The following is a 22,902-nucleotide window of genomic DNA, read 5'->3' as shown; positions in this document are numbered from 1 at the left end:
GAGCGGCCTGGCAGCGGGCGGCGTTGAGGCGGACGTGTGCAGACGGCCGACAGGCCGCGGAGTCGGGACCTGCTTTTGGGGCATGAGCCGAGGGGAAGACGCCGAGGCCACGAGGTGAGTCTGGCCGCGACCTGCCCCTGCACCTCCACGCCGGCCCCTCGAGGGTTCACAGAGGAGGCTGCCCTAGCAAGACGGCTTCTCAGGCCCCGCCCCGGATTGTCCCGCCGCTGGCCCGGAAATCACAATCCGAGTAATGACCCATCGCATCTGGGAATTCGCAGCCAGGAATCGGGAAACCGGGCTTCCAGGCTTGACCCCGCTGTTACCGTTAGCTTTTACGAACAAGTGCCTTTGCTCCTCTGAACTTCAGTTTCCCCGAATGACTATTCCTGGCTTCCAGGGTGGTTGCAGCCCAGCAGGAGGGATAGACGGAAAAGCGTTTCGTGAACTCTGTTTATCTAAAGGGTTGTCGCCATTGCAAACCCAAAGGATTTTGGTAGTCCTATGCCATCTTGATCTCTTATTACACTTTACTTTTCCTCAAAAAGCGCTGTGCTGAGCTGTCACAGATGGTGTCTTATTTAAGCCTCATAACGACCCATGAGTTAGGGGTAATTGTGCCCATTCTAGAAAGGAAGAAGAAACTGAGGCTCCGAGTAGAGAAGTGGCTTGCTTCATTCATTCCTTCAGTAACTATTGAGCACGAGCCGTGAGCCGGGCAGTGTACTACGTGCTGGGGATAGAACCATGATCAAGATAGGCAAGGCCCTGCCCTCTGGTAGTTTACATTCTAGTGAAGGAAACAGAAGATAAAACAGTAAATAACACATTGAATTAGTGTTATATGGAAAGGAAAAGGTAGATGTGATAGAGACTAACAAGGAGCTCTGTTAGGGAAAGCTTTTCTGAGGAGAGGACACTTAAGGAGGGATCATGACATACTAAAGTCACACAATAACTGGGTGCAAAAGCCAGGATTTGAATGCAGATCTTTTGGCTCCATCTCCCGCACTCGTCCCACTAAAAATGGTACCTTCCTGTAGCTATTGCTCTCATTGCTGTTTTTAGACATGAGAAAATCAGAAGGTCCTATCATTCAAGTTTCCTCTCAAATGTCATCTCCTTTAGAGGCCTTCCCGCTCCACAAATTCTAAAGTAGTCCAACCCCAGTCTCCATGTCAAATCACCTTGCTTAATTGTGTTTGCAGTACTTAGCACAAATTACATCATTTGTTTATCTGCTTTTGTTTTGTCCTGCCCTTCTTCCAACTGTAAGCATCCTGAGGGCAGAGACCTTGCTTGTTCACTGCTCTGTCCCCAGTACCTAGACAGTGCCTAGAAAATACAAACTCAGTATATTGGTTTTGAATGAATGATCTGTAAGAAAGGAGGAGGAAAGGAAAGCAGGAAGAAGACAAAATGTTTCTCCTCCCCTGTTTCCGCTCCTGGGGTTCTGTTTATGTCTTTCACCTTTCTCTCAGGAGGTGAGAGCAGGGGCTATGGCTTATTCGTTTCTCTATTTTCATCACATAGCGCAGGGTTTAGCAGTTGGTATTTGCTTGTCACACATTGCTGAACAGACTGAACATGTGAGTGGGAAAGGAGATGAATATACATGTGTGAGGGTAGATAAACACATTCAACAAACAATTACCTAGGGGCTTCTGTGTACTAGACTTTCTAGGCTGTACTGAGATGAATAAGAGGTAATGGCAGTGTTCAGTATATGTCAGCTGCTGTTATTAAGACACAGTTCCTGGGGGCCGGCCCAGCAGCGGTTAAGTGCACGCGCTGGATCCACTTCCGTGGCCCGGGGTTCGCAGGTTCGGATCCCGGGCGCACACCGAGGCACCGCTTCTCAGGCCATGCTGTGGCAGCGTCCCATATAAAGTAGAGGAAGATGGAAGATGGGCATGGATGTTAGCCCAGGGCCAATCTTCCTCAGCAAAAAAAAAAGAGGAGGATTGGCATCAGATGTTAGCTCAGGGCTGATCTTCCTCACCAAAAAAAAAAAAGTTCCTGCAGCGCTGACCTCTGAGGCACTTCTGGTTATATGGGACACTTGTTTTCTCTAGCAGGGTGTTCTGAAGTCTGACACAGCCTGCCATCTTCTCAGCCCTTATATCTTTTCTTTCTCTACCACATTATACATTTATTAAAGCTTTATTTTACATCTATCGTCTCATTTTTGGTCCTCTTAGCAACTATAAGTGATAAGCAGGGCAAAGTTTATTATGTAGAGACGAGGAAACTGAAGCTTAGAGAGAAGTGACTTCCAGTGGAAATGCCAAAATTTGAAACCAGGTCTTCTGACACCAAGATTTTTGCTCTTTCCACTACTGTCTCATCATAATCCTCATCCTCCTTTTTTGGCTGTGAGATGAGACATTTCAGGAACTAAGACTAGTAATAATTTAAGCTAACGTTAATTGAATGCTTCTTAGGTGCCATCCGCTGTTCTTAATGCTTTACGCGTATTAACTCAGTAAATCCACACAGCTCTCACGAACTATTATCCCCAGTTTTACAGGTGAGGAAACTGAGGCACAGAGTGGTTAAGTAACTTGCCCAAGGTTACAGAGGTAGTGAACGGTGAAACTGGAATAACTAAGGAGGAAGTTAGTCTCTTCTTCCCAGTCTCTCCCAAAATATTAAACATGGTAATAGCTAATATTTATTGATGACTGACTGTTGTTAGATGCAGTGTTTACTGATTTTTCATGCTCTCTCTTCACAACAGCCCTGTAAGATAAGAACTGTTATCTCCATTTATATATATGAGGAAACAGAAGCCTAGAACATCCAGGTAATTCACCAAGTCACACAACCTGCTTTCAAACCCAGTTCTAACTCCGCAGTCTATGGCCTTAAATTTCCTATATTGCCTCTGCCATAAAGAAGAGAGGTACTGCTGCTCTCCCCCACCCATCCCCTTCAGTGTCATGAAGACTCTCTTTCTGGTGTTTTCCAAGGCTTATTTTGGGTGACCATTGTTGAACTGGAGTATCATGTAGTAATAAAGACTTTGGCCTCCTGCCCAGTCAGCCTCTGGCTTCACAAGAGGAAAACTTTAGTTTCTACACGCAGAACCACGCCCCTTTCACCGTAAATGGAAGCTTTTGCGCTCTGGCTGCCGGAGGAGCTGTCCCAAGGGAACCGGTGCTGGGGCCGTGGTTGTGGAATGACTGAGGCCTTTGAAGGACTGCCCAGGGCATGCCCTCCTTGAGTAAATGTTTGTTGAATTGAATTTGAAGTCTCGTGTTCACAAGTGTTGCTCCTCTCCTGCCTGAATGTTCACATTTCCTTTAGTATTTCGTAGAGATTGATGGAAGCAGAAACCAAAACTCTTCCCCTGGAGAACGCATCCATCCTTTCAGAGGGTTCCCTACAGGAAGGGCACCGGTTATGGATTGGCAACCTGGACCCCAAAATCACAGAGTAAGTCTAAGTCATCTTAATTCATTACCTACAAGATGGGGATGTTTGCGGTGATGATGTTCAGAAGAGTTTTCAAGGGATGTAGGATATATTTTGGCTCTTTATTTGTGTTTTGATTATCTTTGAGAAAGGTGTGATGTTATTAATCGCCTATTATCTTGTCATTTTTTTTACTTTTGAGCTCTTCTCCTGCAAAGACACAGACTTGGATATCCTTGAAACCATATACTTCTTTTTCCTACTACCAAAGATGTTCTCCAATTTTCAACTATATGAATCTTTGCACCCAGCGACTAGAAAATTATTTTCTAGAATCAGCCTTGGGCATACTTTTATTCCTCAAAATGAAGGAACAAGCAGAAGAAGTCACAGTGCCTTCACAAACAGGCATAGAGGTACCGCTTGACTCTAATTCATGTTAAGCGGCCGTAGAACTGTAGAAGGTCAGAGCTGGAGGGGATCTTTGAGATTACCCCAGTTCCTTCGGTTTTCATTCATTCATTAAATGATTTGAGTGCCTACTGTGTGCCAAGTGCCATGCTAAGCAGTTTTCAAACTTTAAATCTGAGGAACCTTGTCTTAAAGTAATCAGAACCTATATATAAAGTAAAAGCTCAGAGCTGCTCTAATTAAAGGAGGAAGAGGTACCCCCGAAGCCTTTTGGAAAGGCTGCCACCCTTTCTTTAGAAATCACTTATAGGGCTCCATGGAGCACACTTGAAAACCTCTGATATGTTCCAGCTGTCTTATCCTACAGTAGAGAAAACTGAGGCCTATGAGATGTAAGTGCCTTGCTCACGGTCATAAAACTCATTGAATTATCCTGACTTTGCATTCTTTGCATTGAGGACATTATACAGTCATGTGTTGCTTAACAATGGGATACGTTCTGAGAAATGTGTCGTTAGGTGATTTTGTCATTGTGCGAACATAGAGCGTACTTACACAAACCTAGATGATGTAGCCTACTACACACCTAGGCTTTATGGTACTAATCTTAGGGGACCACCGTCGTTTATGTGATTCGTCCCTGACGAAACATCGTTTGCAGCACGTGACTGGAGTGGAAAGGAATTTGTCAGCAAAGAGAATTGAGAGGATTTTTCTTCCCCTAGTTGTTCAGTAGGGGCAGGGTGGGGGTTAGTGGCAGGAGAGTATAGCGTAAGTGGATTGAGCTGTATGGGGTCAGTGCTTAAAGTGAGCATGGCGTGTATCCTCAGTCCTAGAAGTTTCTCCCTTTGGAATAGAGTTAAAGGCAAGGGGAGAGGAGACAAGGGCACCTGCTTGTTTGAGTCTGGGATGAGAGGAGGTGTGTACAAGGGTTGGGATTAGGAGAGATGAAAAGGGATGTAAACTAATGTATCAGAATCATGACAGAAAATTTAGTTCCTTGAATCTGCTCAAGCTCAAATCCACTAAATGTAGATACTGGTGGGTCCCTCTAGAAATCACAATGGTTTTTAAGATGTCTTGCCCCCATATTATGTTACCTTGATCACAAGGGCCCTGAAATATAGACTGTGCATTTATTTTGGTTCTCTTGATGCCTTTTGGCTTTGAGAATGAATGTGTGAATCTGCCCAACCTCTCAGTTAATGTCTGTTGATCAGAGAAGCTGTTTCCATCATCTAAAACCAAAGCTGCGAGAGGATGCTCCCAAGAGTGGTTTCCATTCCCACCTCTGCCTGTCTGAATGGAAATCTGCAGCGTGGAAACTATGTTGTTTTGGCTGCAATTCCCTGTAATGAGACCCATGTTCTAATTGTGTCTTGCCGCTTGACAGGAAGGTTCAAATGGGCATCTGCCATCTCAGTTTATGTCATAAGTTGGAGTATATGAATGTTTTCTTCAGTTAGAACGTTAACAGGAGCATTGAATCAAAACTTTCCCACTGGTGTCTCTGCTCTTTTTAGAGCAGGTCAAAGGTAGACATCAAGTACTAAACCACAGACCAGGGCCTTGCTGGCTGTACCTGTGGCTTCCCACCTCTGTATTACCAGGGATTGTTTTTGCTGTTTTTCTTCTACGGATTCCTTATCTTAAAACATTTTCTCTATTAAACAAACTAATTTATTAAATAATAATAAATTTCTTTTTAAAGACATAACTACCAATCACAGCTGTGGTAAGCATGAAATGCTTAGTATTACCCATTTAGTTTACTTAATTACAGCAAAGAAATCTGACATTTTAGTAAGGTCCTCTTTTGTGGAAATATGTGATTTCCTTCTCAGTTTTTGAAGTACATGAACTTCTGGATCCCATTCCTCTCAAAGTAGGTAACGATGGGCCTAGACTAATTATTAAAATAAAATCATTCCCAAACATTGAAGGATTACATGATGAAACTGATGTGAACATGTGGTACTTGGCTTGTAGTCCAAGCTCACAAAGCCTTATTTGAATCCAAATCTCTGAACTTCTAATGACAGAAGTTTGCAGAGCACCCTCTAGTTTTCATAATTAAACTGACACCCCACCCACAAATTGCTGCTAGTTCCTGCTGTCTCCCCCTTCAACAAAACCCTTCTTATCTTTCTTTCCTATACATAGCTATACTCTCTACCATCCCTCCTCTGATCTGTTTTATAAACTATACAAATGCTCTCTCAGGGCCAGCCCCGTGGCTTAGCAGTTAAGTGTGCGTGCTCCACTGCTGGCGGCCCGGGTTTGGATGCCGGGCGCGCACCGACGCACCACTTCTCTGGCCATGCTGAGGCCGCGTCCCACATACAGCAGCTAGAAGGATGTGCAGCTATGACATACAACTATCTACTGGGGCTTTGGGGGAAAAAAATAAATAAATAAAATTATACAAATGCTCTCTCACCTGTTGTTAGAAGACAAATTATAGTATATATTTACTGTCATGAATGGTTACAGGGGTATGTAAAACAGCGGCAGTTAAAAACTTTTTCACTCAATTTTTCAAAGTTTATTTTGTAATTAAATCTAGTCATTCTGTTTGTGCATGCTTGTTAGTTATTAATCTGAGTCCAGCTCAAGTTACAGTAGGATGCCCATCAAGAGAATATGCATGGGAACCGACTGTCTTGCTCTCTAATATTCTGCTTCTTGTTTATTTGGGTTCACTTTGTGGTTGCAATACTGACCATTTTAGGGCCATGTTCCTTGCCAGGAATATCTGTGTGAGTAAATAGATCTTAGGGATTTGGATGTAAGGGAATAATGACATACTCTTATTTATGGAGGTAGCAGATGCCAAACTCTTGTTATTTCTATATTCTGATTCCTCTCAACTACATTATACCTCATATTTCTTACCTATAAAGAAAGAATGTTCAACCAAAGGATCTGAACATTTCTTTTAGCTCTAATATTGCATTAGTTCCTCTTATTTAAGCTTGTAACAACCTCGTGAGGCAAGTGGAAAATAGTATTTTCCCTATTTTTTTTTTTTTTTTTTGTGAGGAGATCAACCCTGCGCTAACATCTGCCAATCCTCCTCTTTTTTTTGCTGAGGAAGACTGGCCCTGGGCTAACATCTGTGCCCGTCTTCCTCCACTTTATGTGGGACACCACCACAGCATGGCTTGCCAAACAGTGCGTCGGTGCACGCCCGGGATCTGAACCGGCGAACCCCAGGCCGCCGCAGCGGAGCGCGCCCACTTAACTGCTTGCGCCACCTGGCTGGCCCCAGTATTTTTCTCTATTTTATAGGAAAAGAAGAGTTAAATGAGTTGACTCAGTTCCCTGAAGTAGTTAATGATTGGACTAGTTTCCCACTACTTAAATTAGTGCCTTTTGCACAAATATTCTAATAGTCCACATAATTAAGCAGTCATAACCTAAAGTATCCTATTCTAATTTTGAAATGTAAGGACATCTTTTAAATAGCTAGGGGACCCAATCTAACTGTGAGAATAAAACAACACCTGTAAATGTCATTACTAGCGCCTTCAGCAGAGAAGCTGGAAAGGTTAATGTCCTTAGACATTATTTGTTTTCCACACCGTGGTTTCCTCTAAAAGAGTTGATACTGCTTTCTTTTTCAAATATTAAATGTGCTATGTAGAAAGCCAAATTAATAGCCACTGCATTATGTATGAGGAGAAGTATAAGAGAGAACAAAGCCAGTAGAAATTCTAAAAGAAGGAGCAGTCTAAAGGGAGGGTGAATCCTAAATAAAGGTATATAAGTAGGAATAAGAAAGATTGTTATGTGTGAGCAGAGTATCAGGAAGACCTTTTTGACTAAAGGAGAGGTTGCATATTAAATGATAATGAAAATAGTAGTTGGCCAGATAGAATACAATCAGATTAAGACAAAGTCTAAAATTTATTCAGACGAGTTTGAATTTCATGTAGAAGAGACTCATTGTGAGTGTTTAGCAGGAGACTGACATCATGAAAGTGGTGTTTTAGTAAGGAAATTAGACATCAGTATGTAGGATGAATTGGAGGGGCAAAGATTGCAGTCGAAGATAAGCTACAGACCTGCCTTTAGTATCATCTGGACAGAGACAGTGAACTTGGAGACCAGTGGTTGAGTCTGAGAGATGGAGAAAGTGATTGAAGAGGAGTGGAGAGCTGAAGATGATCCTAATGTTTCTTGCCTGAGAAATGTAAAAGAATTGGGTCCACACTGACCAGTGGGATAGCTGGAAAGAGGCATCAGTTTGTGGAGGGGAGATGGTCAGCTTGTGGTGTATTAAGGAAACTTAAAAGCAATGGAGAGCTATCCAGGTGGAAATGTCCTTCTGATGCAGACTTTCAGGGGTAAACTAGAATGCAAGGGGGGTAAACTCATGACCATGTAAGAACAATGCGTTTACTCCTGAAGAAACCCCTGTTTCTCTCTCTGCCCGTTCCTTATTTTTCCTTTGTTGCCCTTGCTTCTTTTCATGCCTTGGTTTGCATGAAACAGCCTTTACTGTTTGCTTACTTAAATTTGAAACACAGTAAGACCATTTAATAATGTACAGAGCATAGAACGTAAAGACTCACCACATATAATTTCTATAAGTTTATAAAGAAAATTTTTTCTAAAACAAATTGTGACTAAAAACGATCTTAAATGTCATTTCATTGGCTTCCCATTGCCTCCAGCATCAAATTAAAATTCCCTCAGTAAGCACACAACATCCTTCACCACCTGTCCCCTGCCTGCCTTTCAGCCTCATCTCTCACTGCCTACGCCACTCTCTTCCACTGGATCGGTCTCTTTTTCACCTTTATGTCTTTGCCCATGATGTTCACTAACCACCACCTTCCCTGCACAATTGGTCCTCTTCGTATGTGTGCTATGTACATACCTCTGTGTGCAAGCATCACACTGTTTTCTAGTTGATTATGTATCTCTCTCCTCTAACCAGAATGTGAGGTCCTTGAAGGCAGGAACCTAGGGCCTTCACCAGAGTTAGTTATGGACCTGGTTGTATTCATCTGGAGGGTCCAAGTGCCTGATGCAGTTCTTGGCACATAGATGTCCATTTTACCAATTGTGTAGATTAATCACTTCTCTGCCTTTAGGCAAGAAGGCCATTTTAAAGACCCATTACCGAAAACACTGATTAAGTTGCAGAAATATGTGTGGTTCTGGTGTAGTAATTCTCTAGCTCCTGGAGGCTGAAGGGCCCACATTTCATTAAGTGAAGTGAGGCTCTGACGAGTAGTGAGCTCTCCCACCCTTAAGCAGCAGATGAAAGTGCTTGCAGATGTGAAAGCAAGATTCTTCAGGCTTTTTTCACTATCAGAGCTTGCAGTCCCCATCTCCAGGAAGCAAAATAGTAAACATTTCATTCCTTTTGTTTCGGTGTTCCGATAATTTCAAGAAATTATCAAACAAGAAAAGAAATCTTGGAGAAGTTGAAAGACACAGACCTAAGCAGATGTTCCTGGAATCTTAAGGTCGCACTTCTTGGGCAGAATGTATTTGTTAGCTTTTCAAAGAATAATCTGTTGGCGTTTTTTTCCTGAGTAAATTAAAATACATTTCCTAGGAAATGCCAATCGCCTTACCTTCCTGCTATTAAGCAGAATGGAGCATGAAAAGATGACCAGCCCATGGTAGCCTTTAGATTGTTTTTTTAAAAAACGAGTTTGACCCACCATTCATGGTAACTGGCGCAGTGTTAAGGTTTGAATGGGTATAGTAAGTAGAAGATGCAGCTGTGAATTAAAGACCCTGGGGAGACTCTTCCAGCTCATCTGTCTCTGCATTTGAGAGACTCACCTTTGCTGTAAGCCTATTCAAAAAATCAAGTAAAACCAGAAATTTGCACTTGAGGTGTCTCCCTTTCCCCTGAAAAATCACCTCCTACATTCTCACTAGCAGTTGAGGTCCCCTGATGGGAGTTGAGAATTTGGAAACTAGAGAATTACGGTTGTTTTCCCTTTCAAAACAGGTCTAAAGACCAGATTAATATCCACAGTATGCCTGGGGATCCTTGCATCCTGCCCAAGTACAAGACCTGTATTATGTCTTCCTTGCTCCACTCTGTCAGGCACCTGATCCAGGATAATGGGCTTTCGTGTTGATGTGCGTTAGTTTCAGATTTAGTATAGCATATGATCCATTTCCTATCTTTCTGCCTCCCAAAGGAGATTCTTACTCAAGAATAAAATCTTGATGGGTTTCTCCTAAAAAACAATGTGAATATAAATGTGGCTGTAAGGACAGCTCTGCTGACTCCCTGTGGGGTAGAATTCCCAGTAATAACAGATTTAGCATGTGGGCTGATACCTTTTTAGTATCACAGGGACAGCATTGTTTAGAGAAAGCCTTGACTCCATTTGAATAGCGTGGAGGATGCCAGGAGGAAGGCCAAAGGAAAAGGAAACGGGAGAGCTGTTGGTTTGTCTCACCCTTACATCAGATGACAGGAAGTCGGAGTTGAGATTGGCCACAGCAACCTGTTAAGGCCACATCTGTTTGAATAACTTAGAAGCTCTATAGAAACCAAATAAGTTTTAGAGACAGGAATCCAAGGAGGGGATGAGGGCAGAGTGGCAAGCAAGAGCTTGGGGTGAACCTCCCCTGCCAGGAATAAATTTCTTCCTTGGCCATCTGTAGTCTTTATTCCTCCATGCTCCAGAGTATAAACTATGTTAAAGCAGCTGAGATTGGTTAGTTACCCACGGCTGGATAATTTATAGGACTGGCCAGGTTCCCCTGCCCTGTGTGAGACCAGCCTCAGTCACATTGTGGCTCCACATTGTCCCAACGTTCAGTCACATCAGGGGTGGAAACTCACAAGCACTTGTGGAAGTGCTACTAGCTGTGGTTTGGTTTTGGCAGAGTTTCTCACAAATGCAATTTGGGGCTAATGATTAACTATGCAATCTAATAAGGAAGTCTTCCAGGGTTGTATGTTTGTTTGTGTGAACGTGTATGTGTTTTGTTACTTTATTTTTGAGATAGGGTAGGCTTTGGCTTTTGGAGTGCGTGTGTGTTTCTGATGGAGTTGTGGTTGTTCACGAATACTATTTCATTGTCAAGAAATTAAAAATAAATAAATCAACACTATTTTTGAGCTTTTCTCCCAAAGAAAAACAAATGATGCTTGTGGGCCAGACAGCTGTTTGTTAGGTGTGGTTTTTTGTTTGGTATTTTTGTGCTGGACAGACGCATAGCCATGACAATTCTAGTTCCCATTCCAAATAGAGGCAAACAACTCTTTTTGCCAAATAAACTAAGACTGCAGTATGGAGGAAGGCAGGTGGCGGGGGTGCAAGGCTTTATCCCTGGGGTAAATTATCTCCTGCTTTTATCTCACACTTCAGGCTGAGTGGCCAACAAGATTTCCAACATGGACTCATGGGCTGCTCTTTTTCCACAGATACCACCTCCTCAAGCTCCTCCAGAAGTTTGGCACGGTCAAGCAGTTTGACTTCCTCTTCCACAAATCAGGTGCTTTGGAGGGCCAGCCTCGAGGATACTGTTTCGTTAACTTCGAAACTAAGCAGGTAGTTGAGCTCCGCCATCCCAGTACTTACCATCCTCTCGTGATTACTCGTACATCTCTCTTGACTACCAGAATAGCAGTTCCTTGTGGGCAGGAGCCATGTCTGATTCATCTCTGGGTGCCTCACTCTGGGTCCTAAAGGAGATCCTGAGCAAACAAATGGATTAGTGAACAGTTTTCAAAATCTGCCCTCCCTAGGCTCACGGTCTGAGGCAAGTGACCTACTTTTCTGACCAGATGCTTTGGGATACCCACATTAAGCACGTGGATGTCCTCCTCCCTGTTCTGTTTTGTTTGTTCCTTTAGTGGCTGGCCAACAAAGCCTCCTTTTCTTTCAGTAGTTCTGCCCTGTGGTACAGAAGCCCTCCCTGTCTGTGGTGAGCCACCCACAAACTCTTTTATTTTGATTTCTTAGAAATGTACCCTTCTTCTCAATGTCTCAGAACAAATGCATACAAATTTGAATATATGTAGAAGAAGAGAATGTTCAGCTTCAACCGTGAAATATACATGTATCTTCTTGTACTAAAAATTTAGTCCTTGGAGTGGACATTTATTGATAAATTGCATTTGAATGTTATTAAATATAGACACTGCTTAGTATTCTCTATAATTTTATTAGTCATGTGTGAGAACATTGTCTAGTTATTGTTTTATTAATAATGATTGTATTTGGATGTTTTTCTTATTATGAAAGTAATACGTGTCAATTATAGATGAAAATGTAGATAAGTGACTTCACTTATCAGCCCAATACCCAGAAATAATCACTGTTAATATTTAGTTATATATCTTTCTAGTCTCTTCTTCTTTCTTCACGTTCACATACACATACGCACACGCTTAAACACGTGTACAGCTTATAACACATGAATTAGATCTTATTGTCCTGTTTGCCACTCAAAGTATATTAAAATTTTTCTCTCATCTCATACACATCAAGATGACATTCTGTATCATGATATTGTGGTTTCACCAGTGTAGCTATATATATATTTATATATATGTAAAAATTCATTGATCTGTATCTTGACTATTTATGCATTTATTAGATGTAATTTAGACTTCAGTTTAAAAACTAATCAACATCATTTTTTTTTTTTTTTTTTTTTTTTTTTTTTTTTTTTTTTTTGGTGAGGAGATCAGCCCTGTGCTAACATCTGCCAATCCTCCTCTTTTTTTGCTGAGGAAGACGGCCCTGGGCTAACATCTGTGCCCATCTTCCTCCACTTTATATGGGACGCCGCCACAGCATGGCTTGCCAAGCAGTGCGTCGGTGCGCGCCCGGGATCCGAACCAGCGAACCCCGGGCCGCCGCAGCGGAGCGCGCGCACTTAACCGCTTGCGCCACCGGGCCGGCCCCTAATCAACATCATTTTTGATGACTGCATAATATTTGATTATATGAACATATGATAAGTTATTTGACTAATTTCCAATTGTTAGCTATTTAGGATGTCCCCAGTGATTCACAAGTGTAAATAGTACAGTAGTGAATGTATTTATAGCTCTACGTGCATATTTACTACATCTGTGGGAATGGAGTTGTGTCAACAAAGGGCATGCATATTTTTTCTTAATGCGACTGCCAAATTGCCTTCAAGAAATGATGTATCAGTATGAGAGGGTTGTTTGTCCTTACCAGTGCTGGAGATTTTTTTATTTGCTCTAATTTTTGCAAATGTCATAGGCAATAAGTGATACATTGCTGTTCTAATGTTAATTGTTCAAGTGTTTTTGAGGGAACTAAAAGAATGCCCCATATGGTTAGCTTTTTAAATACTTTATTCTTCCTTAATGATAGTGTGTGATGAGGATTTTTACAGACATCTAAAATCAGTGGTCATGTTGGGGCAGATGTTGTTTTAAAAACATTGGACTAGAAGTCATAAAACCCAGCTTCTATTTCTGGCTCTTTTATTTATTAACTTTGGGCAAGTCTCTTAACCTCTTTTGGCCTCAATTTTTATCTAAAAATGGAGATTAAAAACACACACCCTCCTTAACTTATAGGAAGTTGAGAGACTAGATGAGGGTACATAAGAAAACGTAGTTGGCATTTAGTAATAATGTTGAATATGTGAACTTTGAAACAATGTACTGAGATATGAAATTATTTTTTAAAACATCCCCTGCTGGCATCTTATTACTCTGATGCTACAGAATTAATAGAGAGTGCCATGTAAATTCTCACTCACTAAATGAAACTTAGGAGAAGAAAAGGTCTCTTATCTGTCCCTCCAACTTTGTGTGCTAGAGTGAGGCGAGGATGCTGGTCACTATCTCATGCCTGACATACAGCAGGCATTCAGTAAATATTTGCTCAATGGCATGCTGGCGAACTCCAGGGGAATAAGAGAATCACCGGTGAAACCAGACTGGAGTGCCTGCTGTCATTACTCTGCAGTCTCAGATAGACTCTCCTTGTTCCTCTTCCTGTTCCTTAAGGGCTTCTTCACTCGCAGTAAACGTGGGTTACACTTGGCCGAATGCCTCATGGATACAAATGGAGCAGAGAAGGTTTGGCAGGATGGAAAACTACAGCCAGGCTTCCTGGGAATGTCCTAGAGTGCCTATTATCCAGCTTCAGGAATTCCTTTCAACCTTGTTGCTCCTATATCTGATGGGGAAAGGGTCAGGGAACTTTTGGCTCAGAAAGCCAGGTGCATGGATTGGCTCACACAAATACCTTGCTCACAGTCTCTTTGACTCACTCCTGCTTTTTCCGGCCTAGTTTCCTTCATTCCCATATCCTTTGAAACCATTACTGTTTCTCACTTTGGATCCAGGGAGTATAAACCCTAGTCCAGGATATAGTTCCAGAGTCCCTGGGGGGAGTACAACTTCTGGACATAGTAGGTGCTGCCCTAACTAAGAGAAGTGTGTAGAAAGGTCTCACTAAGAAGAACAAGACTACTAGCTATCACTGGTTGAGTGCTTACCACATGCTCTGCATGCACTCTGACTCCTCACAACGACCAATGAGGAACAAGTAGTAGTATCCATATTTTACAGGTGAAAAAGCTAATATTCAGAGAGATTGAGTGACCTGCCAAATATCACACTGCCAGTAAGTGACAGAGCCAGGATTTGAATTTTTGTTTAACTGACTTTACAAAACACATACCATCTTTGTAATTTGGCCTTTTTTTATTGTAAACTCTTCGCCACTTGTTGACCAAAAGCAGTTTGGTTAGAAACGCAGCCATCAAAGCTAGTGAGGCCCTATGAGAATACGTGTAGCTAGTTAGGCATTTGAATTTTTGACTAACATTAGTCCCTTTCCTGGACAGGAAGCAGAACAAGCCATCCAGTGTCTCAATGGCAAGCTGGCTCTGTCTAAGAAGCTGGTGGTCCGATGGGCACACGCTCAAGTAAAGGTAAGTCTAACAGGTTAGAAAGACAACGTCAAGCTTGTCCTACATGAGTCTGCCAAATGACAGTTGTCCACTTACCCATTTGTATCCCAGCCTCTTCACATCTGGAACAGCCATGCTTAGGTCTCCTACTTGTATTTACCATGTGTGTTGCCAGATTTTTCTTTTGAGAAACATCTCAGGAGGGATTAAGTTCCTTCGTTGTTTCCCTCCACATACGCACAGATTCTGTTTTTGATTGATTTTTCCATGTGGTTGATGTGTATACTCAGACCTCTATCATTTTTTTGGTGGGGGTGGTTCTTTGGAGGAAAAAATGTATTTATTTTAAAAATTAGTTGCTTTAGGCATTATTAGACTCTTCCCAGCCTCTCAATTCAGTAGAGAGTTTGAATATGTTTATTCTAAATGCTTGAGAAATGGGTCGTTTGTGTGAGTGCTTAAAGCACTGACATCCTACTACAGAGATTTTCGAGAGTAATTTGTGGGACTTTGCAGTGTCTGTATTGTTTCCAAGGACCAAGAAGCAGCAAACTGCCTTGTTCATCTTGTAGTTGTTCTCTTGGGAAATGCACTGGAAAAGCTACGACCATTAGAAAAAAAAAAATGAATGGCATTCTATTGTAGCCAGCACAGAGGTGGTGAAGTATGTGGACTGGAGCAATCCAAAGAGTTGATTCTCTTCCTTCTGTGGTGAGGTCTTGACAGACCTGCCTGCAAAAAGATTTGTGACAGTTAAAACTGGAGCCTCAATCTTGAGCTATATGAGCCTGATTTTTGATCAGACACTCTCTACCCAACAAGCTTCCCAATAAAGAGTCACTGAAGTTAAACATTTGAGCTCAGTGTCCAAGCTGACAAACTGAGCTCAGGTACTTTGGATCCTTATGAGAATTTCAGGTGATCACAGAGCCTTCTCAATTTCTAGAACACATTGCCTTAAAAATAGAAACAACAAGGAGAATTACCAAATGCTTTTTTTACTCAAAAGAAAATCAAGGCTCATTTGCCAAATTGGCTGTTGTTTTCTTGTTCTGCATCTCACCGAAAAGACACACAAGAGAAATCATCCTTCGTTCCTGTGTTTCATTTGAGAATCTCTGTGCCCCACAGTTCTCTCCTACAAGTCTTTTTGACCAGAGGCTCCTGATTGCTCTTTAATATTATGTTTACGTTTTACAAGAAGTATATAATTATCTGACATCAAATTAAGCTACTTTTTTACGGAAGAATGTTTTCTATATCAGTGGCTGAAAGCTGTTATGACTTTTTTTCTCTACTCAGGCCTCTTAAGAGTTGAATATTATCCTTGGTACTTGGCAAAAATCTAGCAAAATTTTAAAGTGTTTTGAATAAAGCTAAATAGATATTGTAAGAGGTGATATGTGACAGAATAAGAATGCAAGAGGGCAATCCTGCTGTGTATTTGTACCATCTGTGAATTTGAAAGTTGAGATTCTTTCCCTACCAAATAAGGACGACTAATGGCTAGACAGGAAGCCTCTTCTAAACTTCTTTTTCTAAATTTAGAGCTTTTAGGCCAAAATTGTGTGGAGTTTTGCGTTAGTTCTAAATGTAAAGCAATCCTAAAATTGTCTAGAAATATGCTGATGATACACTGGTGGGGCTGGAGTTTCTGAACCCATGCACGAGAGTAAAGGGCTGGTTTTTTCCAAGTGAAAGTAATTTGCCTTTTTCTTTCTTCCAGAGATACGATCATAACAAGAATGATAAGATCCTTCCTATCAGTCTTGAGCCATCCTCAAGCACTGAGCCCACTCAGTCTAACCTGAGGTAAGATGGTGTGCTGTAGAAAGACACAAACAAGTATTCCAGAGCTTGAACCATTTCTTCATTCCAAGCCTTCATTCATTCTCTAGTCAATCTTCAGACTCAATTAGAATAGAATCTGCTAACTTTTGACATGTTGAGAGATGCGTTCCCTTCATCTCCAGAATGGATACATTTGCACTCCTCCCATACCTCCAAGATCGTGTACTACCGTTTATAGAGTTTGTTCACTCAAAACAAGGCTGGCATACTTACCACACACCAGCCATTGTGCTTGGCACTGAAACACAAAGGTACATCAGACATGGTCCTTACCCTGAAAACAGGCGTTTTCTTAAGGCCTTGAGTCTCCTCAGCATTTGTCACTATACACTAATTCCTCCCCAACTATGAGTTCCTTTGTACCAGATTTTAGTTTGCAGCACTTTAATTCTATGTACTGTTTCAGCAGCTATAACAGTTTTGGTTCTAGTATGTACAAATTGTCAGTTACTTCTTTGGAGTTAATTCAAAACAGAAGGAACTAAGGGGATAGAGAAAGAGGAAGTTAAGTGGATGGTTGAGCAGAATTAGAGGTTTTTTTTTTTTTTTTGCATTGTAGCTTAGGGAGAAATTTTAACAATAACAATAGCCAGGATTTTTTGAGCTTACTATGAAGCAGGCACTGTGCTAAACACTTTACATACCATGTGTCATTTAGTTATAAAAATTCTGGTAAAGGTACTGTTACACTCATTTTACACATGAGGAAACTGAAACTTGGAGAGGTAAAATGTCTTGGCCAAGATCATGCAGGTGGCAAATAGCAGAGTCCAGATTCAAAACCAGGTCTGCTGGACTTCAGAATTCCCGTTTTTGTTACTACTTCAAAGAAACTCCGTGCTGTAAATGCAAGAACACAGTTCTGAAGCCTGTTCTAGAGGAGGGGGAAAGAAACGTGAAGGAGCCTCACTGTTTTATAAGGATTAGAAGTCAACTCTCAATCACGAAATCAGGAAAATGACGCCTATTTGAATGGAGGGCCAGACAGAAAAACAAAAAACAACCTTTCTAATATGTTATCTGCACCAAACAAAACAGATTTACAGACATCTCACTAAACTGCAGGGTAATGTGATCCTGAAATGTTTTCAGAAGTGATAAAATTGATAAAATTAATTTTATACTTACTAATTTAAGTTTAATATCGTTGATATTTCTTAATTTTATGCTGCTTTATTGTTTGGAGTCCTGGAAATTAAAAAAAAAACATTAGCATGATTTCTGTAGATTCACTGGGTACTCGTATCCACTATGCTATTTTCCCCATAAGACTGAACCTCCTTGATCACAGAGTGGTCTCTGTGGAGGTTCTCATGAAATCTGACTCCCGCTGGGAAGGGACGACTGCATTTATAATTGGTGATCTTCATGTTACACTTTTTACTAGATAACCTAGTGTTTTCCATTTATTTTTTTAACTCAGAGAACTTCAGCTTACATCTTTCTGTTAATTTCTATGCTTAATTAGGGAAGGTTGTTTCCCTGTGACTCATACAGAATGAATGGTTGGCTGTCCCATTAATGGAAGAGGTGCTGGACTGCATCTCGGTAATGCCTCAGTGTTCTTTTTATTATAACTTAGTTTTTTAATTTTACATTGCCCTTGAAAAATTATGAGTATGTGCAGCAGATGTATATCTTTTGAGGATCTCTGAAAGGCCATGTATACATTCCCTTCCAAGCTTCTCTGCCTGACTGTTAGACCACTGACAGCATCAAGCATGGAAAATAAAGGGAGCCATGGGCCAAAAAATACCCCTGCCTGTGTTTTGCATTCTGGTCCGAGGATAGCAGTGACCCCCATCAGAGGGAAATTCCTCACAACTTCTGCAGTGTCTCCTCAGCATGTCTCTCTGCTACGGGGCTGCTCAGCTCCTAGCCTGATGGGGAGGGAAAAGCAAGGGCTTGAATCCTGGCTCCACGGTTTGTTAGCTGTGTGAACCTTGGGCGAATCACTACCTCTCTGCGTTTGTTTCTTTATCTATAAGATGTAGATGATACCCACTGCAATATTCTTGCAAAGATTAGAAGCAGTGTAAGTAAAATGCCAGGCACAGAGCCTGGCTCGTTGTAAGCACTCTGTAAATGACAGCCGTTATAAACACATTTGTCATTCAAAAGAGGTATTATAGGATTTCCAGGATGTTTTTTCTATTATTATTTAGTGATTCAAAAGGTGGTAGTATACCAGTTAATAGCATGGGCTCTGGAGCCTGACTGTATTCCAGTGTCACCTCTACCATTTACTAGCTATGTAACATTAGGCAAGTTAACCTTTCTGTGCCTTGGTTTCTTCATCTGCAAAATGAGGAATATTACCCACCTGGTAATGTCTTCAATCCTACACAAATTATCTTTTCCAATTTTTTTATTCTCATAAAAGATGTATAACAGGGCCGGCCCCGTGGCTTAGCGGTTAAGTGCGCGCGCTCCGCTGCTGGCGGCCCGGGTTCGGATCCCGGGCGCGTACCGACTCACTGCTTCTCCGGCCATGCTGAGGCCGCGTCCCACATACAGCAAGATGTGCAGCTATGACATACAACTATCTGCTGGGGCTTTGGGGGAAAAAATAAATAAAATAAAATAAAAAAATAAAAAAGGCGTATGCTTTAAAAAAAAAAATGTATAACGTAGCATTTACCATCTTAACCATTTTTAAGCATACAGTTCAGTGGTATTAAATACATTTATAATGTTGTGCAACCATCACCACCATCCGTCTCCATAATTCTTTTCATCTTGTAAAACTGAAACTCTACCCATTAAACAGTAATGCCTCATTCCCAGCTCCCCCCAGCCCCTGGCAACCACTATTCCACTTTCTGTCTCTCTGATTTTGACTACTCTGAGTACCTTGTATAAGTGGAATCATACAGTATTTGTCTTTTTGTGACTGGCTTATTTCACTTAGCATAATATCCTCAAGGTTCATCTATGTTGTAGCGTATGTCAGAATTTCCTTCTTTTTTAACACTGAATAATATTCCAAAATAGTATTCTAAAATATTCCAGTATACCGCTTTTTGCTTATCCATTCATACGTCGATGGACACTTGGGTTACTTCCGTATTTTAGCTATTGTGACTAATGATATGAACATAGGTGTACAAATATCTCTTCCAGACCCTACTTTCAATTCCTACATGAATTATTTTTGAGTGCCTACTATCTGCCAAGCACTAAGGTGCTGAAACGTGTTTGTGTTTGAGGATTAAATGTAATGATATGCAAAGTACTCCTAACAGTGTCTGGACTTACAGTAAAAACTTAGTAGGTGGTTCAGACTTGATCTCTTTCTTAAAATGAGAGCATTAGTTATTTTTGTGTGTGTTTAATATGAAATGTTTGCATGTTCATATTTGAGTATCTTGTTGCTTCTCTGATTTGCATAAGAGGCACAAGGAAGATGAAATACACAAGTGTTTTCTGAATGCACCCCGGCCCACTCTGATCCTCTGCTATCCTTTATCCAGTGTCACTGCAAAGATAAAGGCCATTGAAGCAAAGCTGAAAATGATGGCAGAAAATCCTGATGCAGAGTATCCGGCAGCACCTGTTTATTCCTACTTTAAACCACCAGATAAAAAAAGGACTACTCCTTATTCTAGAACAGCCTGGAAATCTCGAAGATGATGGTTATGAATTACTGTAGCAGCAAAAGCAAATTGGTCTCCACACATGAAATCCTCTGCCTTTGTACTTTATAGATGTGAATGGTACTATCCAACAGAGCACAGTCACGTGTTAAGTTTGGTAACATAACATTTTTGGATGTTCTTATGGCTATTTCTTCCCTGAAGTATGTGTGGAATTGAGCATCATCCAGAATAAATAGGATTGTATCCAAAATTGTGATTTGAACACTGGGATGCTCTAGTTGGCTGGTTTGTTTGGATTTGTAACTCCAGAAACATTATATAGTGTGCCAGAGAGAAAGGCAAACAAAAAATGTTACTATTTAAATTAGGAAACTAAATTTATTAATGTCTGACTTAAAAAAAAAAAAAAAAGCATTTTTCTGTGCTCAGGTGTCTTTACAACATAAAGAAAAAGTAAGAGACAGGGAGGGAAGTGACAGATTTTGAATCATGTTCAGAACTATTGTTCCAGAATTTACTATGGAAATCCCTCCAACTGGATTAAAAACACAAATTCTTGGCAAAAAGGAGCCGGTTCCTTGAGCAAATATTGTGGTAATCTGTTTAAGAATTATGCTTATTGTTTCAAAATCCCAATTAGGAAAACATGGTGTATATCTTAAAATTGTTTGCATAGACAAAACTGTAGAATCAAATTTACCATTTTATACCACAACGGAAGTTCTGTTTGGAAATCCAACTTTTATTCTATAGTGATCATTTTTTAAAAACCTGAATAATCTTGCCTTCTATAATACCACATGTTGTTATTAACATGGGACTTTTAAAATTGCACTTATTGCATGAGATTGTTTTTATAGCATGAGAATGTTCTATTTGGAATTATATCATGGTCAATCTAAATAGAAAAGTGAAGTTTCTTTGAAAACCTAAGCGTTGCTATATTGATCTCTATCAAACATATTATTTATTAATAATTGTGTAGGGGTCCGAGTAGAAGAAATTGAATTGTCTTGTGCAGGGTGAGGAGGGGACATGCAGTGGACACAGAAAGTCAATGGAGCAGGCACTACTCTGGCACCAAGATTATAATGACCTCATGTTTTATGTCGTTTTTAACAAAGGCTTGAAAGACTGCATGACTATAAAATGATCCTTCATTTGTAGAACATAGTTCTCCCCAGATATTTTTTGCCACTTTGAACATTATAAGTATAACAATAGAGAGAGAAAAATAAATCAACAGACTTGGGAGTGTGTTTCTGTCAGCAAGTTTGGTCATTTTGGTGCCAGGTTGACAGACTGTTACATTGGGCAGCCCTGTTGCTTCTTTAGCAGGTAAATCATTGTGTTAGGCTAGGGCCATTCCTGGTGGTTACATACTGTTTAGCATTATTGTTCCTAGCAAGAGGAAGCTTTCTTTGTTAGAATGTAAGTCTTCCTATGAGCATAAATGAATTTAAGACACTGGAACCCAAACTTCAGCGTAGTGAGGTTTCAGAATTCACAGGACTGGTTCAGAGAAATTCTTATCACCTTTCCCAAGGTAAATCTTTTTAGATATCTTTAGATATTAAATACTTTCTGCATTTATTAGCTCTGTCTATGATACAAGTAACTCTCCTTCCATTTGGGGGATAGATCAGGGAGGTGGCAACATTATCTCCCATTTTTCTGGTGACTTCTTAGAGTATAGAATTCACCATTTTATCCTTAAGTCCTCAAAGGGTTATGGTGGAGTAGGACTTACTTAATGCAAAATAGTCTTCTATTTTTAATGGGAACTTAGAAAATATTAACTTTGAATTATCTAGAGTTGTTTCCTTTAGAAACCAGAGCTATTTATTTGTATTTAAAGCAATGTTTATTATTTGTACTGATTCTTATTCCTCCGTGTGAATAAATGCACGACAGTGTCTGTGTGGTTGTGTCTTCTCTCTTCCAGTTCTTGGAATAAAGACTGCAGCTCTCTGGTAGGCTTGCTTCCTCCCAGGACTCGGGCCAGTGTGTCCAGGAGGGCTGCTGTTCCTAAGTGCCTTCTCTGCAGAAGGCTCTGGCTGGAGGTGACCTCAGAGGCAATTCTCTCCACTCTCTATGCATGCCTACTTCTGTGATTAGAGATGAGAAAAGAGACCAGCTGTTCTTACTGCAAATAACTATTTGAAAAGAAGTTGTTAATGGATGTCCCTGAGAGCATCCTACTGTGTTTCGTCCCTCTTTCAAAGTAGAGGTTTCAAAAGAGATAAATGTGTCATTAATAAGCTGAAAGCAATCTAGTGACAGGTTTGTAAAATACAAGTGTTAACTTGGTTGACTCTTTGTTACGAAGTTACCTGTACTTTAAAATTATATGTTGGTTTACTGTTTGGCTACAGTTATGTCACTTATCATTTTGATTTATACAAGCATGAAGAACGGAGGGAAATGTTCAGGAGAGAGACGTGAACTATCTTCTTAATCTCAGCTCCTCTTTTTATCAAATGCAAAATGTAACCCTAACCAGTTGATTTTCTGTAATTGGCAGTATTGTATTGGGGAGGAGGATCAGATGAGGAAAGATTTTTCAAAGCATGTCAAAATTCAACAGCAAAAGTTTTTTAAACCGGGGCCGGCCTGGTGGCATAGCAGTTAAGTGCGCATGCTCTGCTGCTGGTGGCCCGGGTTTGGAACCCCGGGCGCGCACCAACGCACCGCTAGTCAGGCCATGCTGTGTCAGTGTCCCACATAA

The 22,902-nt window shown here is 40.9% G+C and overlaps 1 protein-coding gene across 3 annotated transcripts; it reads left to right on the top strand.

Moving 5' to 3' along the window:
* Nucleotides 1-22,090, top strand: RBM18 (RNA binding motif protein 18). Of its 3 annotated transcripts, none has more exons than XM_058523947.1 (7): nt 1-114; nt 2,741-2,806; nt 3,320-3,438; nt 11,240-11,366; nt 14,659-14,745; nt 16,451-16,536; nt 20,049-22,090. In XM_058523947.1, the coding sequence occupies exons 3-7, from the start codon at nt 3,326-3,328 to the stop codon at nt 20,206-20,208; spliced, it is 573 nt and encodes a 190-aa protein (XP_058379930.1). In that variant the 5' UTR covers nt 1-114; nt 2,741-2,806; nt 3,320-3,325; the 3' UTR covers nt 20,209-22,090. The 3 variants fall into 3 exon arrangements, with proteins under 3 accessions (XP_058379930.1, XP_058379928.1, XP_058379929.1); XM_058523945.1 differs by having other exon boundaries at nt 3,310-3,438; XM_058523946.1 differs by lacking the exon at nt 2,741-2,806 and having other exon boundaries at nt 3,310-3,438.
* The last annotated feature ends 812 nt before the right edge of the window (nt 22,091-22,902 follow it).

The sequence above is a fragment of the Diceros bicornis genome, chromosome 28, assembly GCF_020826845.1.
Source record: "Diceros bicornis minor isolate mBicDic1 chromosome 28, mDicBic1.mat.cur, whole genome shotgun sequence".
Classification (NCBI taxonomy): domain Eukaryota; kingdom Metazoa; phylum Chordata; class Mammalia; order Perissodactyla; family Rhinocerotidae; genus Diceros; species Diceros bicornis.
The sequence above is the reverse complement of the archived record's forward strand: the minus strand, read 5'-3'. Positions and strand labels throughout refer to the sequence as shown.